General features: G+C 39.4%; 2 protein-coding genes across 2 annotated transcripts; both read left to right on the top strand.

Annotated features, from left to right (window-relative positions):
- The first annotated feature begins 2,538 nt into the window (after window positions 1–2,538).
- Window positions 2,539–7,394, top strand: LOC103440971 (disease resistance-like protein DSC1). Its single transcript, XM_070806480.1, has 4 exons — window positions 2,539–3,423; window positions 3,569–4,664; window positions 4,856–5,143; window positions 5,234–7,394. Exons 1-4 carry the CDS (start codon window positions 2,846–2,848, stop codon window positions 7,178–7,180), a joined length of 3,909 nt encoding a protein of 1,302 aa, XP_070662581.1. The 5' UTR covers window positions 2,539–2,845; the 3' UTR covers window positions 7,181–7,394.
- Window positions 7,395–17,111: 9,717 nt separating this feature from the next.
- LOC139188630 (uncharacterized) lies at window positions 17,112–17,867 on the top strand. The gene is made up of 3 exons (XM_070806260.1): window positions 17,112–17,246; window positions 17,301–17,568; window positions 17,653–17,867. Exons 1-3 carry the CDS (start codon window positions 17,112–17,114, stop codon window positions 17,865–17,867), a joined length of 618 nt encoding a protein of 205 aa, XP_070662361.1.
- The last annotated feature ends 4,215 nt before the right edge of the window (window positions 17,868–22,082 follow it).

Genomic DNA, 22,082 nt, shown 5'->3' with positions numbered 1-22,082 from the left:
TGGTACATTATATACTTTCAATTTGGATAAGCTATAGAACGTTAATTTTGATGCGTTACAAACTACTCATGTTATACATTTCCAACTTGAGTATAATATAAACTGCTTATTTTGGGACTTGCTAGTATGTTGGTAAGCTATAATATATGTTGGTACGCTGTAAAATGTTTATTTTGATACTTACCAATATGATGGTACGTTATGAATTCCCCAAAGTGATTGTTACCAACTTGACAAACTTGTACGAGCCTTTGTAAAAATAAAAAATTAAAATTAAAATAAAATAAAATTAAAAAAAAATAAAAAATAAAAAAGCGCAAAAGCAAGTGTTTCTCTCCAATGGTACGTACCAATAGTTTGTATATAAGGAACCATACGTTATTGGAATCAAATTTAGTTTGGGAGTGTTTACATTCATTTTAAACATAGCAATTATGTACGAACAATAGTACCAACTATATACAGATAAACTTATCCTTGCAATGTTTACGTACCAATAATTTGTAATACCACAATTTTAAGTTTGTTTAGTTTCATATTAAGCGTACCAACTACATACCAACAAACATACCTAAATAGAAAAATGAAAACTGAACAAATCAACTATAATATCTACGTAATTAATTGTACCAATTAAAATTGTGTTCACTAGCCAAATGTACCGAACATTAGTAAACTTTCAGCAGTTCCCCAAACAAACAAAGCCATAAACGTACCCACACTACACAATAGAAAGACTAGGAAGTGTAAACATAAATAAAAATTAAAAAAAAAACATATTTTGAAATCCAGAACCACATCAAAAGTTAAACATATCAGTAAAGAGATAAAAAGTGTAAAGTTTGTTTTGATAGTTCGTAAAATAAAGGCAATGGGTTTTGATAATAAGTTAATCCCGATAATGCCTAAATAAATGCTCCATGAGGGCAAATTGAGAAACCAATATATAGCATTATGAGTTTAAATATATAAAAATGACATGTAAATAGCTTAAATTCAATTATGCTGATGTGGCCTCAAATTAAAGCACCTTAATCAAAAGTTCAAAAACTTTAATAAAAAATTAAAATACCCTAGATGTTTAGTCAAAACATTGTAAAAATGGACCGTGAATTCTAATTTCTCCAACAAAAAAACCAAATTTAGAAAAGCTTTTACCTAAATAGAAGTGAAAAATGGGAACAACAGCAGAGTTAATTAGGTCAGCGCCAAATGAACCCCGCCATGCAAACCCATCAAGCTTCTGCCATATTTTCAGAGTCCATGAGGCAGACAAAATCATAATAGCCACAGTAGACAACACCAGAAGATGGAGACCAAACTCGGCAAATCGAAAATAAGTTGGGAGATTGGGAGGTGAGGCGAGGAGGGAGACGGGTAGAGCAGGAGGCAGGCAGGGAAAAGGTGAGCCCAGAGTCTGAAACGGTGGGGGAAGCATCCAGAGAAAAGGTCGGTCAAGATAATAAAACGGTGTGGGAAGTAGGAATTCAGAAATGAAGTAAAAGATTAAAGGAGGGGTAAAAACGAAAATCACACTGTAGAATGAACATTAACCACAGAAATAAAGAAGGGGCAAAAATGAAAAAACAATGTAGAATAAACAGTATTTCTAACGTTTTTCACTTTTAGTATGCATCACATTTTACTTTTCACACATCTTTTTAATTTTCGACTATCAGATTGAATGAATTGAAGAAGATTAACAGACAAAAATTATCAATGGATAGCACACCCTTTAGTATATACCAAGGGAAAATTCCAGAGATTCCAGCTGAAGAGCACAATAACGAAGAAAAAGGGTTGAGTGAAGTAGTGGGGGTGTAATGGTGAGTCAGATAGATTGGATGATTGATAGAAATCAAAGGAAAATTCCAAAGATCCAACTAGAGGGCATGCATTTGTCTTGTTAATTAATCTGTGTGCTATAATTTTATATTATCGTAGCTACAATAAGTATTATTGTTAATGAAGACCATGTAGACAAATATTTGCATAAAATAATTGAACATAAAATTTTATATTTCAATCGTTTATCGTGTACTATAAATTTTTTTTTTGGTAAAAATGGTGTACTATAATTTTCAACTTAGGTTTAGTCCTTGTAGAAATTAAATTGCATTGGATGCTTTGCTGATGAAAGATTAAACCAGTGGATGCAGCATCGAAGTTAAATTTATACATAAAGCGCGTAAGGCCAGGAAGTGGGGCCTATTGGCTACTGTGTGTTTGCCGCTACCATGCACAGTGACTTGTGAGTTGTGACTCCTGTGAGCAGTCAGCTATCTTTAAAAAAAGGTGTCAACTGATGATGCCATTGCCATGTGATGATGTGCCCTTCATCTGTCCTTTTCAATGTGTCTGAACGCTTTGAATTTTTGGGGAAGAGATCCTCTTCCTCTCTTCCATTAAAATTACCAAATCAAGTTATCTGTATTGTTAAAATTTGATTAAATAATTAAAATTATTATAATTTTTAATGAGATTTTATTTTTAATTATTAGATCAAATTTTAAGAATTTAGAACACTTGAATGGATGGTTTTGATAGAAGAGATCCGAACGAATTTTTGTTCTTGGAAAGTAAGGTGAATGAGTTGGGTAACTAGTGAAGTCAGTCAAGTCAACTAGTACAATTGCTGAACTACAATCTGATTTAGTCTCTGCGGGCAACTGCTCTTGCTTCCCACTTTCAAGCTAACTCTGTCTTGATTTCCTTAATTGGATTCTCTTCTCAATTGCAACTCAACAAATCTCATTCATTCTGATATATCCATTCTCTTTCTTCGATACATTATCAAGCACTCGCTTCATTCTCTTTCTTTGATATATTATTATCTCGCACTCAGATGGAGTGCATCATCACTCTCTTGCAGATGTGCTGCAGATCGTTAACATTTTCTTCCTCGTCGTCGTCTACTGCTGTTGATCCTGCAGCTGGTGATGCTGAAGATGTTGATATCCCCCCTCATCAGGAAAAGTATGATGTGTTCATCAGTTTCAGAGGTGAGGACACCCGCCTTGGTATTACCAGCCATCTTCATGCTGCCTTACTTCAGAAGAAAATTGAAACCTACATAGATTACAGACTTCAGAGAGGAGAAGAAATCGGACCTGCCCTTCTAGAAGCAATCGAGAAATCTATGCTTTCGGTGATCATTTTCTCGAAAAACTACGCTTCTTCCACATGGTGTTTGGATGAACTTGTGCATATACTCAAATGCAAGGAAAGATATGGCCAGATGGTTGTACCCGTATTCTACGACATCAGTCCATCGGATGTACGAAAACAACACGGGAATTATGCGGATGCATTTGCTCAACTTGAAAAACGTTTCAAGGACGGTATCGATATGGTGCACAAGTGGAGGGATGCTTTGAGGACTGCAGCCAATCTCTCTGGGTTTGATTACTCAAACAATTCCGGGTAAATAACTCTTTCTTGAACTAGTATAAAATATCTTTAAATTTGTGACAATTTGATTTGCGCTAAGATTTGGTAAAGCGTATTTAAGACTAACTATTGCTTTTCTACCTAATCATGTACATATATATATATATATATATGCCAGGACTGAGGCAGATCTAATTAAGAAAGTTGTTGATGATATTTGGACCAAATTGATTTGTGAATCATCATGCATTTTGGAGGGCCTGGTTGGAATTGAAAGCCGCATCCAGCAAATAGAATCGCTATTAGGCATTCATTCACAGGACGCTTGCATCACTGTAGGAATTTGGGGAATGGGTGGTATTGGCAAGACCACCCTTTCTGAAACTGTATTCCACAGACTCTCTTCTAAATTCGAAGCCAGTTGTTTTCTTAGAAATGTTAGGGAGAACTCAGAACAAACAAATGGACTAGATCACTTGGAAAAAACACTTCTTAAAGAGATATTGAAGGAAGAAGGTCTATCCATAGGATCAACTTTTGTTCGAGAAAGGCTCAGTCGTACAAAGGTCCTCATTGTTCTTGATGATGTGAGTGATTCAATGCAAATGGAACGTTTAGGTGGCAATCGTCTTCGGTATGGTACTGGAAGTAGAATCATTATCACAAGTAGAGATAGGAGCATGCTTAGGCAAACTGTTGAAGAGTATAGGATCTATGAGGTTGAGGGATTAAAACCAGATGACGCTCTTCAGCTCTTCTGTTCTCGTGCTTTCAAGAATAACAATACTTGTAGAACAGATTATAAGGAGTTGGCAGACAAGGTGGTGGATTATGCTGGAGGCATTCCTTTAGCTCTTATACTTATGGGGTCCTCATTCCTAAATTGCAAGAGCAAAGAAGAATGGGAAGATGAATTGAACAAATTGAAAGAATTTCCCAATGAAAATATCCAAAAAGTGTTGAGACTGAGTTATGATGGATTGGGAAGAAATGAGAAGGAGATATTTTTGGATATAGCTTGTTTTCATAAAGGGAAGCATGTGGATTATGTAAAAAAAATGTTAGCTATTCGTGGATTCTTTGCAGCAGGTGGAATTAGAGTTCTCGTAGATATGTCTCTCATATCAATTGATTCAAAGAAAACCATAGAGATGCACGATTTGCTACAAGAAATGGGAAGCAGAATTGTTCTCGAACAATGTATTGAAGATCCCGGCAAACGGAACAGGTTGTCCAATGATGAAGATGTCTGTTGTGCACTGAAAAGTAACACAGTAAGGGCCAAATGAATTCAATTTCCTTTTCTTTTTATTTATTTTTAAAGCAAAATCAAAGAGCGAACTTTAGATGATAACACACCAACGAAAAGCTCACTTATGATACAGAAGTCAGATTACAAAAAATTTCATTATTGATTGAATTTTTTTGTATATATATTTACATTTAAACTTGTTCTTATTGTCAGGGAGCTTCGAATGTTCAAGCCATATTGGTTAACTGGTCTAAGATTGAAGAGCTAAAGTTGAAACACGCAGACTTCAAAAAGATGTCTAACCTAATCTGGCTATCTGTGAATGGACAGTTAGGAGTCTCCTGTGAATTAGCCGGTTCTGTAGACCTTCCCGATTCTCTTCGTTATCTTTACTGGTGTGAATATCCATTGAAATCTTTGCCGTCAAAATTTTCCCCAGAAAATCTGGTTGAGATACATTTGCCTGAAAGCCAAGTTAAGGAGCTATGGAATGAAGACCAGGTATATATTCTTATTTTAGTTCTTGTATAAAATGCAGCGTAGAAAGTCTCAGTAATTTATCCTTTGTATTTTTCATTACTTTTGTTACAGAGACTTGTGAACTTAAAAGTGATCAATCTGAAGAACTCTAAATATCTAAAGGAAGTACCAAATCTCTCTGGGAGTCCAAAAATTGTGGAAATAAATCTTCGTGGCTGTGAAAGTTTGGTAGAAATTCCTTGGTGTTTTAAAAGTCTCGACAAGCTTACGCATCTTGATCTTTCATATTGCATGAGTCTCAAGTATCTTCCAGAGGTGCCAGAGAATATTGGAATCTTAAATTTACATTACAGTGGTATACAGGAGTTGCCTGAATCAGTTTGGTCTAACAAAAACATTTCATACTTGTTTGTGAGTCATTGCAAAGACCTTAAGAAACTTCCAAGCAACAGGTGTAAGCTGAAAGTCTCTAGTTCTTTTCATCTAAACTCCTGCAAGTCTCTTAGCGAGTTTTCTGAGCTTCCCAGGGATATAAGTGGATTATATTTGAATGATTGCAAGAGACTTGTGAGTCTACCAACAAACATTTGTAAGTTGAAATCTCTAAAGGAGCTCAATCTCTCTGGGTGCTCTAAACTTGAAAAATTCCCAGAGATCTTGGAGCCAATGGAACATTTGGAGTCCGAGTCTCTTATTTTGAATGAAACAGCGGTTCAAGAGATGCACTCATCAATTGAGTATTTCCCTGCACTCAAAAGAATTAAACTAATAGATTGCAAAAGGCTTTCAAGTATCCCGAAGAGCATTTGTAAGTTGAAATGTCTTGACACACTTGATCTCAAAGGTTGCTCTGCATTTTACGAATTCCCTCAAATCTTGGAGCCAATAGAACATCTGCACTTTCTTAGTTTGGAAGGGACAGCGCTCGAAAAGCTTCCTTCGTCTATTGGAAATCTAATTGGGCTTCAAACTTTATCTCTTTCTGAGTGCAAGAACCTTAAGGTTGTCCCAAGAAGTATCTACAGTTTAACCAACCTTAGAGTTCTCAGATTTCGTGACTGTCAGGGACTCAAAGAGTTGCCATCCGGTTCTGTTGGTTTGCACTCTTTGGAATTTCTAGACCTCTGTCACACCAGCATATCAGAAATTCCTGATGGTCTCGTTGGCTCAACCTCATTGCAAAACTTATATCTGAGTGGAACCATGATTAGGAGCATACCTGCTAGCATCAAACAATCTTCTCGATTGCGTAAACTAAGTTTAATCGGGTGCAAGTGGCTTCAATCATTACCAGAGCTCCCAGTGCTATGTAATCTTGAAGCTCAAGGCTGCACATCACTGAAGACAGTGTCAAGTTCAAGGACTGCACTCACACAAGGTTGTTATAAACACTACAAATTTGGGGAACTAAATTTTTCTGATTGCTTAAAATTGGATCATAATGCAAGGAGCAACATAATGGATGAAGCACAGCTTAGAATTATGAATGATCTTCACTTTGGTTACAGTACGTTTGTTAGCACTGTTTGTCCGGGAAAAGAAATTCCAAATTGGTTCAGCTTTGGCTATCAAAGTGAGGGATCTTCAGTTCATATCAAGCTTCCTCCAGATTGGTTTCGGAAAGGTTTATGGGGTTTCGCTCTCTCTGCTATTGTTTCTTATTGCGTTTCGAACTACCAGCCAGAGTTTAGGGTAAAAGCTAGTTTCAATGTCAAATTCCTTGGTGAAAGACATGAATTGTTCACTTCTCTATTCGTTATCCCACGAGTCAACTGGAAATTGAATGACTACTGTTCCGACCGGCATCACATGTATGTGTGGAATAAGTGCTTTCGAAGTGATAAGGTAGCAAAACAAAGCTCCCCTGATGTTTACAAACTTGCCAATGAGGCCTCTGTTGAATTCTGCGCGGTGGATTATTCCGATAAACCCATTTCCGTTGTGATGGTGTTAAAGTGTGGTATATGCCCATTGTATGCAGAAGATGCTGAGAAATTCAAATTTGATCATGTCTTGGTGTCAAGGGAACGAAAATTACTAGAAACGAAGACACGATGAAGAATCCGAAGCCAGTGGATCAAGTGATGATGAGTCAAGAGGACAGTGAATCAAGCTTGTGTCTCAACTAAAAGCGATTATTCGTTTAATAGTTGTTTATACACTTCATTCCCTTTTAAGCCCTACTTATAAATGTCTAAGGCATAGAGAAGTTTCAGAAGTGTGTAACATTTGTTTTTGATTAAAATACTGATCATTTCATTTCCTCCTTTCATTTCATTCGTTTACAAACCATTGTATTCTTTTCAGTCATTTTTTTTCATAAACTTAGAAATGCATATACAAAATCTCACGACCAAGCGCAATGGTTTGAACATACGATGAAAAAATATCGCAATAGTTCGATGACTGAACTGCCACGAGCGAAAATTAGGACTGATATTGGCAAAAGGCGTGTTTCGGTTGAACTGAACTTTCCAAAAGGCGTGTTCTAAGTTTAATAATACAATTAAAAAATTTGTAACAAATTTTTTTAATAAAGGAAAAAAAAGCTACGAGGTCTTTGCTTCAATAGGAATAAGAACTTTCCAAAATTAAGGAGAAAACATATGTCGACCAACAAGCTAAATGTAAAAAATAATGAAGAAAATGTGACATGCTTACACAAAAAGGGATGAAATACAAACGATACATTACAAGCCCATTGATTTCAAAGCATAAAATACAAGGCTCGTCCCACCCACACCACGATAGAAAGGTTTGGAATGGTGAATAGCAGATACAAAAACGAAGAACAACAACTAGCCGACTAAAATTAACTCCAATGATCATGAGTCTTTTCTCGGAGTCTCCATTGACGTTCGGAAAGGCACTGAAGATGCAAATGGAAATGAGTACTTCTTTGGAGAGTTGAATAATTCGGAAAAGTGTAGAAACTACTCCTACCACCAAATTAAGAAAGAGGAAGTGTTGACAATATATTGATCAAATAAATCAACGGTTCAACATGAATATACTAAACGATGTTTGTTTCAAACGATATACTTAGTACTTACGTTGTTGACTTATTTGATATATTTGGATGACTAAACGATGTTTGTTTCAAATGATTTTTTTTCTAGGGATTTACAAATGAAGATTAAGAGATTGGACGATTTTGATTGATTATGAAATTGTTTCTGTGAATGGCAACTATCAAAGTGAGGGATCTTCAGTTTGTTTTCGACTCTTTCGAGGAACTTAATTTTTATGATCACCCTTGTGTTAGCATTGTATGTCCGGGAAAAGAAATTCCAAATTGGTTCAGCTTCAACTATCAAAGCGAGGGACCTTCAGTTCATTTCAAGCTTCCTCCAGATTGGTTTCGAACAGGTTTATCAGGTTTCGCTCTCTCTGTTGTTGTTTCTTGTGTTTCCAACTGCCAGGGAGAATTGAGGGTAAGAGCTAGTTTTAGTGTCAAATTCCTGGGTGAAAGCCATCAAGTGTTCACTTCTGTATTCTATATCCCACAAGCTAGCTGGAAATTGAATGACAACTGCTACGACCGACATGATCACGTGTGGAATAAGGCCATTAAAAGTGAAGAGGTTGCAAAAAAATGCTCCCCTCATGTTTACAAACTTGCAAATGAGGCCTCTGTTGAATTCTACCTGCTAAATTCTTACGACCAACACATTCCCGGTGTGAAGGTGGAAACGTGTGGTATATGCCCGTTTTATGCTGAAGATGCTGAGAAATTCAAATTTGATCATGTCTTCCTATCGAGGGAACCAAAAATACAAGAACAAACAAGACGAGATGAAACTTCGGAAGCCGGTGGATCAAGTTACGATCAGTTGGAAGCAAATGAAAGTGATGATGAGTCACCAGTGAATCAAGTTATGATCCATTCGAAGTAAATAAAAGTAGCGATGAGTCAGAAGCCAATTAATCGAGTTATGAGTTCGAAGCAATTGAAAGTGATGATGGTCAGAAGCCCTAATCTTTTTTAGGGATTTTTTGCCTGAATGGAGCATCAAATTGAAAGTGTATATAGCGATAGAGGTTTATGCCTGAATGGAGCATCTAATTGAATTTGGACAAAAATCGCCAAATACAAAATTTATTTGAGATGGAAAAAGAAATTACAACAAATTAAGTCCTTAAGTTTAATAATACAATCATCAGTTTGTGACAAACGAAAAAACTCACGCAAGCTAAAGGAAAAAATAATGAAGAAATGGCAACATGCATACACAAAAGGGGATGAATACAAAAGATACATTTGCTCACTGATTTCAAAGCATAAAACACAAGGCCCGTCACACCACGCCACGATAGAAAGGCTTTTTTTTTTTTTGGTCAAATGATAACTTTTATTAAATTTTAATAGAAACGTTTACAACTTCATCAAGAATATTAAATAAAAACTCCAGACCAAGAGCATCCCAATGAAAAACACCTTCATGCGAGACAACGTATGAGGCTACAGCATGAGCAGCGGCATTTCCATTCCGCTTGACAAACACAAACCTCACCCCTCCTAATTGAGACGCCAAATGACCAATATCATGGATAAAACACTCCAAAGTAGTGTCTACCACATACTCCCCGTTAAGCATACTAATTATCAACTGAGAGTCAAACTCAATCTCCACTTCATCACGACCCATCTCAATACATACCATTAACGCCACACGAATCGTAACAGCTTCTACCATCGCCGCATTATTGAAAAATAGGCCTCCTTCCCCACCTGCCGCTTGCAGCAATCCGACAAAGACCCTCATAACCCACCCATATCCTCCTTTGAGTGTCTTCCCACACCATGCACCGTCACAATTAATCTTAAGCACACCATAATTGGGCCGCGTCCATCGAACTGATTGCCCGGCAAAGATAGCTCCATCACCATCCTCACAACGGACAACAACTTGCTTCTTAGAATTTTGGCATGCTCTGAATTCAATAAGTTGATGCCTCACCAAATTAACCCCCTACATGGGATTAGTCAACACTCCTTTAAACACCATCTCATTTCGACTCTTCCAAATTCTCCACATAATAAAAATACACTCCTGCAAAAGCTCCTCTTGTCTATCTTCGTCACGAAATCGAGCACATAACCCCTGACAAGACTCACGAAAATCCTGCCCCGTGATAGACTTCAAGTCTAGTTACAAAGAGCAACAGTACCACAACACACAGCTGAACTCGCATTCAAAAAACAAATGTTACTCCGTCTCCTCCGCTGCTCCACACATAACACATGAACTGTCCACTCGCATCCGTCGTCAGAGAAGATTAACCCGCACTACTAAGGATTTTGCAGCAGCGCCAAATAAAAAAACTTCATTTTATTTGGCACTACCAACCTCCAAACATCCTGCCGACAACGGTCAACGACGTCCTGCCGACTACTACCTCTTGTCCATTTCCTACCAAGTTCCCCATCTTCCTACATCTCCATGGCAACTCTATAACCCGTACGAACGATATGATTCCTGTTTCTAGAATAGTGCCATATGACTCTATCTTTACACCCCGTTAAACTTATTGGTAAACCAAGAATAAGATTGCCCTCCTCCTCCTCAAAACATCGCCGAATCAAGTCTACCTTCCAAGCCCCCACCTCTGAATCAATCAACTTCCTCACCATCACCGGCATCTTATTATGTTTCAATCGAACTCTATAAGTGTGAGGCCGTGGAAACCAAGGGTCATGACTAACTCAAATACACCTACCATCACCAACCCGCCATCTCATACCTCTCTTTAGTATCCTCCACCCCGGAATGCTGCCCTTCCACACCCACGAAGACCTTCTACCCAGCTTAACCTCCATAAACAACCAATCCATGAAATATTTTGATTTAAAAATTTGTCCTAACAACGTACTAGGATTATGCAATAGTCGCCACCCAATCTTCGCTAAATAAGCTAGGTTAAAAGACAATAAATCCCTAAACCCAAGCCCTCCCATCTTCTTCCTTCTTTTCATTTTCTCCCAAGAGATCCAATGCATGCCATTTTTGTCCTTACTTCCCAGCCACCAAAACTTTGTAATAGCAGACTCTAGTTCGTTACATAGGCTCATCGGAAGTTTAAAACATGACATCACATAGTTTGGTAATGCCATTGCAACCGCTTTAATTAGAACATCTTTTTCCAGCAGGGGAAAGAAATTGTTCCGCCCAACCATTAATTCTCCTTTCCAAAGCCTCACGAACCCATTAAAACACCACCTTCTTAGATGAACCAAAATCAGCACTGAGCCCCAAGTACTTACCAAAGTCTTCTCTGCCATTAATATTAGTACAAGTAGCAAGTTTCCTTCGCCGTTTCCGCGAACAGTGAGCATCAAAATACAAAGAGCTCTTCTCCCTATTAATAATTTGTCTGGAGGCTTCCGCATAACACTATAACACATCCATAACCTGCTGAACCGCATCATCCTTAACCTTGCAAAAAATTACAGCATCATTTGCAAAAAAAATAAGTGAGATATTGATATCGCACCAGGTGCCACCCGCATCCCATGTAGAGAGCCACACTCCTCCCTCCTTCGTAGCAAAACTGAAAGCCCTTGGCATAAATTAAGAAAAGAAACGAGGACATAGGATCCCCTTGCCCTAGCCCTCTCTTCGACTGAATAAACCTAGTGGAAGAGCCATTAATTAGCACACTATAAGTAACCGTAGTTATGCATTCTGCAATTCGAAGACAAAAATCATTTAGGAAACCTAAGGCTTTCATCATTTCCAATAAAAAAAACTCCATTCAACTCGATCATAAGCCTTCACCATGTCTAACTTCATTGCCTCACAAACCTCATCACCGTCACATTGTTGATTGAGAGAATAAAGTATCTCAGGCGCAACCAAGATGTTATCCTGAATCTATATACCGCGCACAAAAGCCGATTAGTTTGCACTTATAAAATGCGGCAAAACCATCTTCATACCATTGGTAAGTAGCTTAGCAATCACCTTATAAACAACATTACATAATGAAATCGATCGTAACTGTGTGAAACCCCGTCCCAAATTATGTGTTTTGTCATATTAACGGAGTTATGAAATGGCCATTTTGCCCCCTTATCCCCTCACCCTACCCGGATCTCCCATTTCCCTTTTAGAATATTTTGTATTATTTTGCATTATTACAACACACACACTCTCTCCTATCACTTTCCTTCTTTTCTCTCTATCTCTTCCCTTTCCCCGAGCTCTCTTTCAGCTCACTCTCTCTCTCGCACCAATCCCCTATCCCTCTCCCCGATTTACACACACACCTACACACCCAAATAGAGACAAACGACGACGACGACGACACCACCACGTCCATCGTGTTGAGTCTCACTCTCATTTCTCCTCTATGAAGCACAAAGAACCCTGGAAGTTCTCCGGTGAGTCCCATGACTTTCGAGCCAAACCCCGACCGACTCCGGCCACCTCACAGTGTGTTGTAGGTATGAATTTCTTCCTCTCCTCCTAAGCTTCAATTTGATAGCTGGATCGTACCCTAGGGTTGAGTAACAGAGTCAATCGAAGCTCGAGAAGCTATGGTCTTCTCCCTAGCCTAAACCGGGTCAAACCCCACCCAAGATGCTAAGACCTGGATCGAAACCCAACCCAAACCCAAAGCATTGGGTCGAGCTACCAGGCCCAAACCCTTAACCTAAAACCTCAGGTCTTCGGCCCATTGACCGCAACCCAAATTCAATCCCTTGGGCTAGATTACAAGCCCAAAATAATTAAGCCCATTAACCTTTTTAAACCAAAAACCCAAACCAGGCCTTTGGGCCAAAACCCTAGGCCTGAGCCTAGGACCCTAAGCCCAAGCCTAAACCCAGTCGGAGCCCAGAACCCAAGGCGCGCGTGAAGGGTCACCGATGCCGGTGCATGGAGCACATGCGTTGCCGTCCACAGTGACGATCACAGCGGCACCAGTGACTTTTTTGGCCAACTTTTCGACGACCCATCTCGACGCGTGGCAATCGGGGCCGTCATCTTGCGGCGGCGCATGGAGGTACCCAAGGTCCCCCTTATGTTTTTCGACGTCACGAATCCATTTATGACGTCTGTTTTTTGAAATTTAATCGTTATGGTAGAGTTTTATTAATTCGACCCTTTATGTGCTTAAGTGCGTTTATTAGCAGCGTTTCCGTCCTTCCTATTTCGCACGGCTCTTCGACAATGGAGTATCGATGAGTGGACCCCTTCTAAAAATGCATAATTTACTATTAGAAATTCATACATGAAAAACATGATTTAATGGTTATGTTTTATGAAATGTTTATGAGTAAATCAGATTTACACTTAATGAGATATCATGCTTTACTTAGAATATTTTGGAACACCATACTTTATCGATTTTTATGTCCTTTGTAGTATATATGATGGATGACTATATACTATGAAGATATTTTGAGATATGATGTTTGAGCTACTAAGCTCCATTGAGATATATGTACTTCTGTTGGAAAGATTATATTTAATGTTTTTGTGCTTATCTAGTGGTCATTGTCCTGCCTACGTGCGTATGTTCTGCCTACGGGCGATTATTATACCACTATTTAGCACACTTTACGATATATGTTTTATGAAGGTTTTATGGCATGCTAGGGTTTTCAGGAAACCTATTACTTATTATGCTATATGAGTTTTCATAAACTTTGGGGGTTAGTACGTTGTTGAATAACTATGTTTGTACTACTTATATACCAACTTGGTCCACTCATGTTTGTTTTGCGCTCCCTTAGGACATAGGAACAAGGCATACGATCCGAGCTACGAGGCATTCCCCTACTAGTTACATCGTGTCATCCTCTCTACTTTGACATAACTTGTAATAACACCTTCCGCTTGTTTTATGAATTAGATGTATGCTCTGAACATGTCATGCATTAGCACTATCATTTATTTAACGACTAAATATTATTATATTATTTTAGTAAGGTTTGTATTTGAATATTACATTGCGTAGTTCACGCGAAATTTATATGCATATTTCACATGTTCTCGACATATGCATTCATTAAAGGCTTACGTCACCCTCGGGTGTCGACCAACACGTGGCCATCCCGCTGTCTTCCGAACATCGAGATTGGGGCATGTCAGATTGGTATTAGAGCATACTTAGGGCTTCATTCTTCCATTTGGTAATCATAAGCTTTCTTGTAGCCATAATCTTTCGTCCTTCTAAACCTTGTTTGCCTCTTATCAGAATCATGGATCCTACTAGTGGGAATGTACCTCGACGACCTCGTTCTGGTCTAATGGGAGGAATTCAGCAGTTGACCTCCGCTCTACGAAATGTCTTTCCTGGTAATAGCAAGCTAAGTCGTACTTATATGAAGATTGCTCGTAGCCACGACATTACGGATCTTAATGTAGTTAGAACTTGTGAAGAGGCTGAGGATTGACTAGAAAAGATGGAGGACACCTTAGAAAGTATGAGATGCCCAACGTCTGAATAGGCGAATACCGCTGGTTACTTCTTTTAGGGGAACACGAGATATTGGTGGAAGTTAATGACAGGCTCTCGCTTACGTAACTCTATGATGACTTAGCTACATTCAAGAGACTTTTCAGTGCACATTTTTTTAGCCTCGGTTATCAGCTGAGGAAAAGACAGAAGTTTCTAGAATTTCGCCAGGGCAATTTGAGTATTACAGAGTTTGATAGCACTTTTCGACGCTTGTCAAGACACCATGAAGGAACCTATAGGAACCAAAGGGAGATTATGATATAGCTACAAATTGCTATCAATGATGACATTTGCAAACTTCTGGCACCACAAAGGTATGCCTCCTACAAGGAGATGATTGAGGTGACTTTAAGGGCCGAACAGATGAGGTGGAGCAAACTTAACCAGAATCTGCTTCAGAGCCAGAACCAGCCTCGAAACTAGAATTAGCGGGGTCGTGTGTTCTGGTCCTAGAGTATAAAAGAGCCTTCTACTACTTATAATTCCTTCAGCCCTAGACACTCTTAATCGTTCAAGCAACAGGGTCAAGGTTCGAGATCATCCAATGAGCCGACAAGGTGATCTTTCAGCCATTTTAATCCAGGTGCTGCTGATCCAAACATATGTTACAGGTGTGGCGGCTTTGGACACATTGTTATGCTCGTAAATTCGTTATTATGTATTTAATAATTCTCCTTGTTTACACCTTTGTTTTACTCTTCTATATAGATTTTACATTATATTTGTGTTTTGTAGGTTGTAACAAGCAAAGAGTGCAAAAGGGCCTAAAAAAGGCTTTTACAATCCTATGTCATCAGCACAGCCAGTGCAAAGCAGTCGAGTTCGTGGATTAAACTGTATTGACTCGGGAAGAACCAGGAGATGTGCCATATATACTTGGAAAGCCACGGATGTCTATTTTTTGAAAAATTTTAAGGTTCTTGAATATCATTTTTCTAGAGGGAGTTATGGCAGTTTTAGTACATGAAGGTCGGGCTACGTGCGAATACGAAATTTTCTACAAACGTGTATCAATGTGGCAGATTAAATGAAGATTAAAATTCCTATTTATGAGGAGTTTTATACGGTTGGAAGAAGCTAAAAAGCCTGTAAGGAAATAAATAAGAAGACTAATAAGATGGGACTTTAAAGCCCATTGAATTAGAATTAAGAAAAGAAGGCTATTCAAGCCTTGGGCTGTTACAAATGAAAAAGGGGGTTTTTATCCCTCTTCAGTGCAGCAGTAGGTCAGTGCAGAAAAAACAATTAGAAGAAAATAAAAAAAGAGCAGCCACCAAAGAGGAGGCAGCCACGACAGAAGAGAAAAAGAGGAAGGACTGGGGCACCATTCCGCAATTCATCATTGAAGAGTTTTTTCTTCTCCTTTTACTTTCTATTTTGTTTGTCTTTGCTGCCATTTACATTATGAGTAACTAAATTTCATAGTTGGGACTTGGTTGAAGTCCTAATCATGTTTCCTTGAGTATTTTTGATACACTTTTGTTACAAGACAATTTGTTGATGCTTTAGTGATTAATTCCAGTTTTAATTCCAATCTTATTGAGTTATTTTATGATTGATCACCATAGAATAGCCTTGTAATTGAGTTTGTTACATGGTTAAATTTGGATGATCAAGTCTTGTACCTATGCCGAGTAACAAGAGAACTAGTTACGGTTTTTGGAATTCATTATCACGGATAACCGGAATAGATACCATGTTCTAGGATTCGTGTGTTTGTCGATTTCCATTGTATTATGCTTTCTCGGAGTGCAATTTAGTAGATACCATGCTAAATACTTCAAGAATGAAAAGAGTTAGTGTAGACACCCATGCCTAATTCGTTGTTTAGGGAAATCAATAGCTTAAGGAGCAGATACCATGCCTTTAGGTTGACAAACGTAAAGCATAAAAAATCTGTTTTGTATCATCGTGTGTATCAGTTGCTTAGGCGAAAAAAGGTTAGAGATGGATACCAAAGTCCTAACCGTTCAAACATTATTTTCCAAACCCTTATTGCTAATTACTTTTATTTTCCTACGTTCTTTATATTGTGTTTTACTACTTAAACTTAAGGCATCTCAAACTATTTGTTAAACCTTTATGTGCATATTTGCTAGTTTTTGTGAATTAATTAATTTAAATTGTTAGAAATCATGCTCTAGATACGTATTAGTGCAATCCTCGTGGGAATGATCTCGTACTTGCTTTCTATACTATGTGTTTGATCTTGTGCACTTGCGAGTTTAAAATGTGCAATTAGTAGCTTAATATTTAGGTTGTTAAACGCATAACACACATAGCCCAAAATTGCGGTACTCCACGTTCATCTGATGATTTTGCCTCTGGTTCAAGTTACGGTGGGAGTAATAATCCGAGTACTTCGAATTACAGTGAAGGTAATTATTCGACTACGTAAAGTTATGGTGGGAGTAGTAATCAAAGTACTCAGGTTTCTGCTTAGAGGCAGCTGCAGTTTTCTGGGGCAACTTCAGGCAGTCGTGCTTAGGGGAATCGAGCAGGCCGCAACAACCAGGGTGCTATGACTCAAGGCAGCCGTAACAGTGGTTCAGGATGTCAAGCTTATGGACGTATCAACGCCATGACTAAACGGGGGGTGAAGCAGGATCCTAGAGTTATTACTGGTACGTTACTTGTTTACGGTAATTGGGCTCATGTTCTGATTGATTTGGGTTCTACTTATTATTTCATATCCCCATAATTTTCACAGGTTGTTAACCCACAACCTACATCACTCGGTTTTGATATGTTCATACAATTGCCACCTAGAGATCTATTATGTGCACAGTGGGAGTTTAGGGATTGCCCAGTTATTGTTGAAAGGGAACTTATGGAGGCCAATTTGATTCCCTTCAACCTTGTGGAATTGGATGTCATTCTGGGAATGGATTGGTTATCTAGGCACAATACTTATATCGGATGTGGAGAGAAACTGGTGACATTTGATCGGCATGGACAACCAACGATCATGTTTCAAGGTGAGTGAGGAATCCTTCATAATAGTATCATTTCCGCCATCCGGACGACAGAGTTATTACAAAAGGGTTGTGTGGGATTCTTAGCTTACGTGGTCACGCAAGGTGAACCTTTTCTACATGCTGGAGATGTGCCAGTGGTGAATGAATTCACCGATGTATTTCCTGAAGATTTGCTAGGGTTGCCACCTACGAGGGAAATTGAATTCACCATTGATTTACTTCCAAGTACCAACCTCATTTCCTTAGCACCATATCGAATGGCACTAGCTGAATTGAGGGAATTGAAGATTCAACCTTAGGAGCTTGTGGATAAAAGCTACATTCAACCCAGCACGTTTCCATGGGGCATTCCTGTATTGTGTGTCAGGAAAAATGATGGGTCAATGAGACTTTAAATCAACTACAGGCAGCTTAATCGAGTGACAGTGAATAACCGGTATCCCCTACCTCGGATTGATGATCAGTTTGACCAATTGAGGGGTGCTCAAGCATTCTCTAAGATAAATCTTCGTTTGGGTTACCATCAGCTGCTAATCTAGAACGAAGATGTCCCGAAGACTGCTTTCTACACTAGGTATGGACATTATGAATTTCGTGTTATGCCTTTTAGATTGAGGAATGCACCTGCAGCTTTCCTGGATTTGTCGAATAAAGTTTTCAGACCGTATCTTTATCGGTTTGTAATTGTGTTCATTGACAACATCTTGATCTACTCCAAGAGTAATGCTAAGCACATGAAACATTTGAAATTGGTGTTGGAGAGATTGAGAAAGAATCAGCTATATGCAAAGTTTAATAAGTGTTAGTTTTGGCTAGACCAGATCAGTTTCCTCGAGCATGTGGTTTTTGCTGAGGGAATTAGTGTGGTTCCTTAGAAGATTTCGGCAGTGTCCATGTGGGAACAGCCGAGGAATGTTACTGAAGTGAGGAGTTTTCTAAGACTGGTTTGCGATTACCGACGTTTCATGCAGGTTTTCTCGGCAATCGCCCTGCCTCTTACTAAGTTGACCCAGAAGGGGATCAAATTCGAATGGGATGAGAATTGTGAATGGAGTTTTCAGGAGCTTAAACATCGTCTTACTTATGCCCCTGTCCTTACTCTTCCATGGCGATGAGTTTGAGATTTACAGTGATGCATCCTTGTCGGGATTGGGTTGTGTTCTGATACAGCAAGAGAAAGTCATCGCCTATGCTTCCAGGCAACTTAAAACTCACAAAAGAAACTACCCCATTCATGATCTGGAACTCAGAGCAGTAGTTTTTGCTCTAAAAATTTGGCGACATTACTTGAATGGCGAGAAGTGCCGCATCTTTATCGATTATAAGAGTTTGAAGTATGTCTTCACCCAAAAAGAGTTAAATTTGAGGCAGAGAGGGTGGATGGAACTCATTAGTGACTATGATTACACTATTGAGTATCATCTTAATGTCATAGCGGACGCACTTAACTGGAAATCCTATGGACAACTCGCCTCCCTTCTAACTACCCATATCCCGCTATTATTTTGTCTTCGAGAAACCAGTGTTGCCATGACACCAGATTCACAGGGAGCATTGTTGGCACACTTCCAAATTAGGCCTATTTTGGTTGATTTGGTTCGGGAAGCTCAAGAGCTCGACCAACAGTGTGTAGACCTAAAAGAACAGCTGCGGAATGGTTCTAGGCGAGATTTGAAAATCCATAGAGATGGAGCCTTGGTGATGGGAAATAGGCTGTTTGTGCCTAAGGATAACAAAGTTGTGAAGAAGGAAATTTTGGACAAAGCCCACATTTCGGTGTATGCTATGCATCCGGGGAGTACTAAATTGTATCACACTATCTATCCATTCTATTACTGGTATAGGATGAAATGGGATATGGCAGAGTATGTGAAGAGATGTATTATCTACCAGCAGGTGAAGGCGGACAGACAGAGACCTAAATGGCTAATATAGAATCTCCCTATACCAACGTGGAAGTAGGAGGAAATCATCATGGATTTCATGTATGGTTTGCCGAGCACGCGGTCGAGGTTTGATGGCATTTGGGTGATTTTGGATCGACTCACCAAGACTGCTCATTTCTTACCCATTCGACAGACCTACACACTGGAGAAGTTGGCACAGTTGTTCATCGATAATATTGTTAAACTTCATGGTGTACCCATCACCATTGTTTCGGACAAAGATCCAAGATTCACCTCCAGATTTTAGAGAGCATTCCATGATGCCATGAATACTCAGTTATTGTATAGCATTGCCTATCATCCACAGACTGATGGTCAATGTGAGAGGACGATTCAAACTTTGGAGGACATGTTGAGAGTGTCTGTTCTCCAGTGGAATGGTAGTTGGGATAGTTATTTGCCTTTGATTGAGTTTGCCTACAACAACATCTACCACTCCAATATCAACATGGCACTGTTCGAGGCACTATATGGGAAAGCGTGCTGGACACCATTGTGTTGGATTGAGGTCGGTGAACGGGCATTAATGGGGCCAAAAATTGTTGACACCACTAATACTAACATCTAGTTGATTAAAAGGAATTTGAAGGAGGTGCAAGATCGGCAAAAGAGCATCACAGATCGACATTCTAGGGATCGTGAGTACAAGAATGGTGACTTTTCTTTCTGAAATTGTCGCCCTAGAAGGGTGTGGTTAATTTTGGTAAACAAGGAAAGTTGAGTCCTCGATATGTCGGTCCTTACAGAATCATAGAGAAAATTGGTGCGATTGCTTATAGACTGGAGCTACCACTAGAGTTGTCACAGATTCATGACGTATTTCATGTTTCCATGCTTTGGAAGTATGTTCCGGATCCCTCTCATGTTATTCAGCCGGAATCGTTATAAGTGAGCCAAGACGCGAAATATGTTGAGAAACCGGTGGCAATCATCAACAAACAAGATAAAACTCTGAGGAAAAAAGTCATTCCGTTAGTAAAGGTGTTGTGGAGAAACCATGGAGTCGAGGAAGCGACGTGGGAAACGGAAGAACTGATGAGGAGTCAGTATCCGTACTTATTTATTTGAGGTTGTAATGTCATGGACGAAATTCTTTTAAGGGGGTAAATTGTGAAACCCCATCCCAAATTATGTGTTTTGTTATATTGACGAAGTTATGAAATGACCATTTTGCCCCATTATCCCTTCCCCCTACCCGGATCTCCCATATCCCTTTTTAGGATATTTTGTATTCTTTTGCATTATTATATAACTCTCTCTCTCCTATCACTTTCCCTTTTTTCTCTTTATCTCTTCCCTTTCCCCGAGCTCACTCTCAGCTCACTATCTCTCTCTTGCACCAATCCCCTATCCCTCTCCCCGATTTACACACACACCCACACACCTAAATCGAGACAAACGACAGTGACGACGACACCACCACGTCCACCGTGTTGAGTTGCCCTCTCTGTTCTCCTTTGTGAAGGATAGAGAACCTAGGAAGTTCTCCAGCGAGTCCCGTGACTTTCGAGCCAAACTCCGGTTGACTTCGGCCACCTCACGGGTGTTGTAGGTACGAATCTTTTCCTTTCATCCAAAGCTTCAATTTTTTAGCTAGATCGCACCTTAGGGTTGAGTAATGGAGTCGATTGGAGCTCAAGAAGCTCTGATCTTCTGCCTCGCTGAAACTGGGTCAGACCAGACTCGAGATGCTAAAACCCGGATCGAAACCCAACCTAAACCCAAAGCATTGGGCTGAGCTACTAGGCCCAAACCTTTAACCCAAAACCTAAGGTCTTCAGCCCACTAAGCCCAACCCAAATCCAATCCTTTGGGCCAGGTTACAAGCCCAAAATAATTAAGCCCATTAACTCTTTTGAACCAGAAACCCAAACTAGGCCTTTAGACCAGAACCCTAGGCCCAAGCCTAGAACCCCGAGCCTGAGCCTAGGACCCCAGGCCTAAGCCCAAACCCAGTCGGACGTGGGCCTGCGCGTGGGCGAGCGTGAAGGGCTGCTGGTTCCACCGGCCAACTTTCCGGCGACTTATCTCAGCAAGTGTGGCGGTGCGTGGCTGCTGGGGCCGTCACCTTGCAACGAAGTGTGCGGCAGCGTGCGGTCCCCCATATGTTTTTCGACGTCCCGAATCCATTTATAACGTCTGTTTTTTGAAATCAATCGTTATGGTAGAGTTTTATTAATTTGACCCTTTATGTGCTTAGGTGCGTTTATTAGCAGCGTTTTCGTCCTTCCTATTTCGCACGGCTCTTCAACGATGGAGTATCGGTGAGTGGATCCCTTCTAAAAATGCATATTTTACTATTAGAAATGCATACATGAAAAGCATGATTTAATGGTTATGTTTTATGAAACGTTTATGAGTAAATTAGATTTACACTTAATGAGATATCATGCTTTACTGAGAATATTTTGGAATACCATACTTTATCGATTTTTATGTCCTTTGTAGTATATATGATGGATGACTATATACTATGAAGATGTTTTGAGATATGATGTTTGAGCTACTGAGCTCCGTTGAGATATATGTACTTCTGTTGGAAAGACTATATATAATGTTCTTGTGCTT

This window comes from Malus domestica, chromosome 10, assembly GCF_042453785.1.
Source record: "Malus domestica chromosome 10, GDT2T_hap1".
NCBI classification, from domain to species: Eukaryota; Viridiplantae; Streptophyta; class Magnoliopsida; order Rosales; family Rosaceae; genus Malus; species Malus domestica.
This window is presented reverse-complemented; position numbering and strand designations above follow the sequence as displayed.

Excerpts from the sequence above, each read along its gene's own strand:
- LOC103440971 (XM_070806480.1), top strand. The coding sequence starts at position 2,846 with ATGGAGTGCATCATCACTCTCTTGCAGATGTGCTGCAGATCGTTAACA. Across the intron at positions 4,665-4,855 it reads GTGCACTGAAAAGTAACACA|GGAGCTTCGAATGTTCAAGC; the intron begins GTAAGGGCCAAA and ends TCTTATTGTCAG. Across the intron at positions 5,144-5,233 it reads AGCTATGGAATGAAGACCAG|AGACTTGTGAACTTAAAAGT; the intron begins GTATATATTCTT and ends CTTTTGTTACAG.
- LOC139188630 (XM_070806260.1), top strand. The coding sequence starts at position 17,112 with ATGACTCAAGGCAGCCGTAACAGTGGTTCAGGATGTCAAGCTTATGGA. Across the intron at positions 17,247-17,300 it reads TTTACGGTAATTGGGCTCAT|GTTGTTAACCCACAACCTAC; the intron begins GTTCTGATTGAT and ends TAATTTTCACAG. Across the intron at positions 17,569-17,652 it reads ACCAACGATCATGTTTCAAG|CTTACGTGGTCACGCAAGGT; the intron begins GTGAGTGAGGAA and ends TGGGATTCTTAG.